At 44.8% G+C, this 4,069-nt stretch overlaps 1 protein-coding gene across 1 annotated transcript in view; it reads right to left on the reverse strand.

Annotated features, from left to right (window-relative positions):
• Positions 1 to 4,069, reverse strand: part of LOC111959076 (actin-binding LIM protein 3) — a 102,703-nt gene that overhangs the window by 50,921 nt on the left and 47,713 nt on the right. Inside the window, exon 3 of the mRNA XM_070437416.1 lies at positions 703 to 886. Within this exon, the coding sequence (XP_070293517.1) occupies positions 703 to 886 (184 nt within the window). The remainder of the gene's footprint in view (positions 1 to 702; positions 887 to 4,069) is intronic.

Below are 4,069 nucleotides of genomic sequence, written 5' to 3' on the forward strand. Positions count from 1 at the left end.
CCTATGGGGGAATAGCCATCCTATGGGGGAATAGCCATCCTATGGGGGAATAGCCATCCTATGGGGGAATAGCCATCCTATGGGGGAATAGCCATGGTAGACTAAATAATGGCCTGCGCAACATTTTTATACATGACCCTGAGCATGATGGGATGTTAATTGCTTAATTACCTCAGGAACCACACCTGTGTGGAAGCACCTGCTTTCAATATACTTAGTATCCCTCATCCCTCAAGTGTTTCCATTGTTTTGGCAGTTACCTGTAGATTCCCAACATGACCAGTAGAAACAGGAAGCTGCATGTCCTTTTCCCTTCTCTCAAGACAACTTCCCTCCTCACTGAACTGTTCCTTCTCTTGGAAGATATGATGAAACATCTGATCATTTGATCTGATGATCATTTCTTTGTTCTCTGAATATACCTGCATTCTCGTCTTGATCAATTTAATTCAACACTGATTAAATACCTGCCTGCATCCCAATAAAACAAATCATTCACTATTTGTTTCCTCCATGGCCAAGTCAATAATTCAATCGAACGTAGATATACATCCCAACGTTGTCCTCTCAGTCGTGTGCTTTTATCATGGCACTTACACTGAGCAATGTGCATTAACTGGCCAGTGATGATCAATGTAGTGGATATGTGTGTGTGTGCGTGTGTAGTGTGTGTGTGTGTGTGTGTGGCCCCGCAGAACCTACCTGCACATGCTGCAGACGAAACACTTGGGGTGGTAGGTACGCCCCAGCGCAGAGACCACCTCCCCTGTGATGAAGTCTTCACAGCTGTCACACTTGGTGCCATAGAGGCGCTGGTAGTCCTCTGTACAGATGTACTCTCCTCCCTTCTGGAAGAAGCCTGAACGGGCCAGGTCACAGCCACACACTGGAGACACACAGAGACACACAGGTGAGATATTAACGTCGCTGGTCTAGAGTTAGTGAAGAAAAGAGTAGAACAGACGTGAGACATTAACGTCGCTGGTCTAGAGTTGATGAAGAAAAAGAGTAGAAAGACGTGAGATATTAACGTCGGCTGGTCTAGAGTTGATGAAGAAAAGAGTAGAAGCAGACGTGAGATATTAACGTCGCTGGTCTAGAGTTTATGAAGAAAAGAGTAGAAGCAGACCGTGAGATATTAGGTCGCTGGTCTAGAGTAATGAAGAAAAAAGAGTAGAACAGGTGCTAATCAGGCTGTCATATATATATATATATATACACACAATAGAGTATATATATGTATATACTGTATATATACACAATAGAGGAAAAGGGAACAACAACAATGTAATGTAACCGGTAATCAAAAGCATGGTCTCAACAGTACAGAGCAATATGGGCTAATAGCCTCTGTTGGAAATAGCATGAACACACAACATGCTTGAACAAGCAGTGTTCCTCAGGCAGGGGTTTTATGGGTCAGACAGTGTCTTGAAGTGTTTGATTAGGGCTTGAGTGAACTGTGAGGGGCCCTGTCACATTTCAACCATGACATGTCATCTCTTTGGTAAACATGGGCAGTGTGTGTGTGTGTGAGTGTGTGTGTGTCACTACGGTACATTATATAAGCCTGGCCTGTATGACCCATGACCCCTATAAAGTCAAAGGTTAAATACTATAACCCATACATGAGGATTTTGAAAAGTGGATATATATCATGTGTGCTCCCGCTCCTGATCCCCGGGATCGTCCCTTTGGTCGGCGTCCTGCGGCTGGAGCCGAACCCGCCGGGGAGGGGGTACCYTCACGTATGCTCTCTCCAAGGCGCTCTAGGTCACCAGGCTGCTCGTTATGGCGCACACCTGTCACCATTGTTACGCACACCTGCGCGTCATCAGACTCACCTAGACATCACTTCCCTGATTACCTTCCCTATATATATATATTTAATTCCCTTTGGTTCCTTCCCCAGGCGTTATTGTTTCTGTTCCTGTGTCATGTCTGAGTGCTGTTTAGTGTTTCTTGCTTTGGATTATGTTTATTTTATTAAAACTCTCCCTCCATGAACTCTRAGCGCACATCGTTACAATATAATGATCACAGCCACACTGTATAATCACATTAACCCAACTGTGGACATGTAGATGCCCATTAACAGTGCTATTGCTGTAACTCAAACCACAGTGTGCATGTAAAAAAAAAAAAAAGACGCTAACTGGCTTTAGATCCAGCTGAGTGTGACAGTACCTGAGGCAAAGTGTTTAGTAGCCTAGCTTGGTAGAAAGCACCTCACTGCCGCTGACAGAGAATTACCATTATGAGACATGGACAGAGATACATACATGCTATCTCTACAAATGGCTAAAAGCCTTACAAACCTATTTCTGAATGAACGGCATGATCATTTTGAATAAAGCAATCAAAGGAGACAGATATTCTATTCTAGTAGGTTTTGATCATTCCCTTAATAGTCCACAAGTGACGTAGAGAGAGTCAGAGCATGAGTAGAGTCAGAGTATGAGTAGAGTATGAGTATGAGTAGAGTATGAGTAGAGTCAGAGTAAGAATAGAGTATGAGGTAGACCAGAGTATCGAAGTAGAGTCAGAGTATGAGTAGAGTATGAGTAGAGTCAGAGTATGAATAGTCAGACTGGTAGTGTCGTCAGACACCATAATGAGTGCTGCTCAGTGTTGCTCCAGTGTCTGTAGGTAGTGGTCGTGCAGAGGGCTTGACTGAGACTCTGAGGAGGAACAGGAACAATCGCAGGTACAGCACCCCCAACCCCCACCAACCCCCAACCCCCACCTGCCCCTCAGGAGGAGTGAAACATGATTCTGTTCGCTGCTCGCTCCAATAACACCGGCTGGCAACAACACTCTGCAGCATGGACAAGACACACACATCCACCTGGGGCGCCTCGCTACACATGCTGCCAGTCAGGGAGACAGCCACAGTGTGTGTGGGTGAGATCAGGGAAGAGCAATTTAACCACACTGGCCTCATTTTAACTTCAACACATTATTTGTATGATTCATGGGTACCACTTCTCCCACCCACATCGGGGACATTTGAATGAAGCAATAAAGCACTAAATAGCACAGATGGTCTTATTTCTACCAACCATGAAAACAAATGAATCAATTAAATGAAAATGAATCAATTACATGAAAATGAATCAAATGAAAATGAATCAATTAAACCTTAAGAAAGGGATATGTGAGCTAAAACAATAGATGATTTTGCAGAACTGAGATTCTGTTCACCATCACCTATTCCCTTCCCCCCCCAGTGGAGACATCTAGAACAGGGTTTGTCAAACACTAGCACTACACAGCTGATTCAAATCATCAACGTTGGCTAATTGTGTAGTSCTAGAGCAAAAAKCAAAACGTGCACCCAGGTGGGAGCCCCAGGACCCAGTTTGGGAAACCCTGATCTGGACCATAGAAAATACAAGCATACAGTAGCCAACATCTGGAGACTATCAACAGCACTARAGTTAGTTACACCATTCCTCTAGTTCTACGAACACACTGACTCCTCTTTGTCTCACTGATCAACCTCACTGATCAAAGAGCCTGAGCCCCAGCCAGCGAAACAAATCTCTGCCCATTCATGACCAGAGAAAAAGCCTTTGAAAGGCTAGCGGTGACATCTGCACACCCTACAGTTTATTCTCTCTATCTGGCCCAATGAATAATTAAGTTAGTCCATAAATAAATCAAAATAAAGACCCCACTGGCTGCTGCTACTGCTGCTAGCGTCTCCACGCCAAACTGATGCCAGGTCAGCCAGGAGAGGACCAGATGGGGGTGGAGGGGGAAGATGGGAGAGAGATTGTTTTTATCAACAGCCAACAGACACAATTCAAATTTTCACACTGCAGGACAGGCCTGACAGCCCCTCTCCTCTCCTCTGCTCTGCCCTCTCCTCTCCTCTCCCCTCTCCCTCTCCTCTCCTCTCCTCTCCTCTCCTCTCCTCCCTTGGTAATGGCATGGCACACAATTAGTCTTAATGGCCTTTCTCAGTGGTCCCAGAGATGGGTAGTTGTATGTATATGAAACTCATTATTGAGTATTCTGAGTATTTTGTGATTTGAATTAACCACTCCAGGGGACTGCACTACCA

Source organism: Salvelinus sp. IW2-2015, linkage group LG35 (assembly GCF_002910315.2).
Source record: "Salvelinus sp. IW2-2015 linkage group LG35, ASM291031v2, whole genome shotgun sequence".
In the NCBI taxonomy this organism is placed as follows: domain Eukaryota; kingdom Metazoa; phylum Chordata; class Actinopteri; order Salmoniformes; family Salmonidae; genus Salvelinus; species Salvelinus sp. IW2-2015.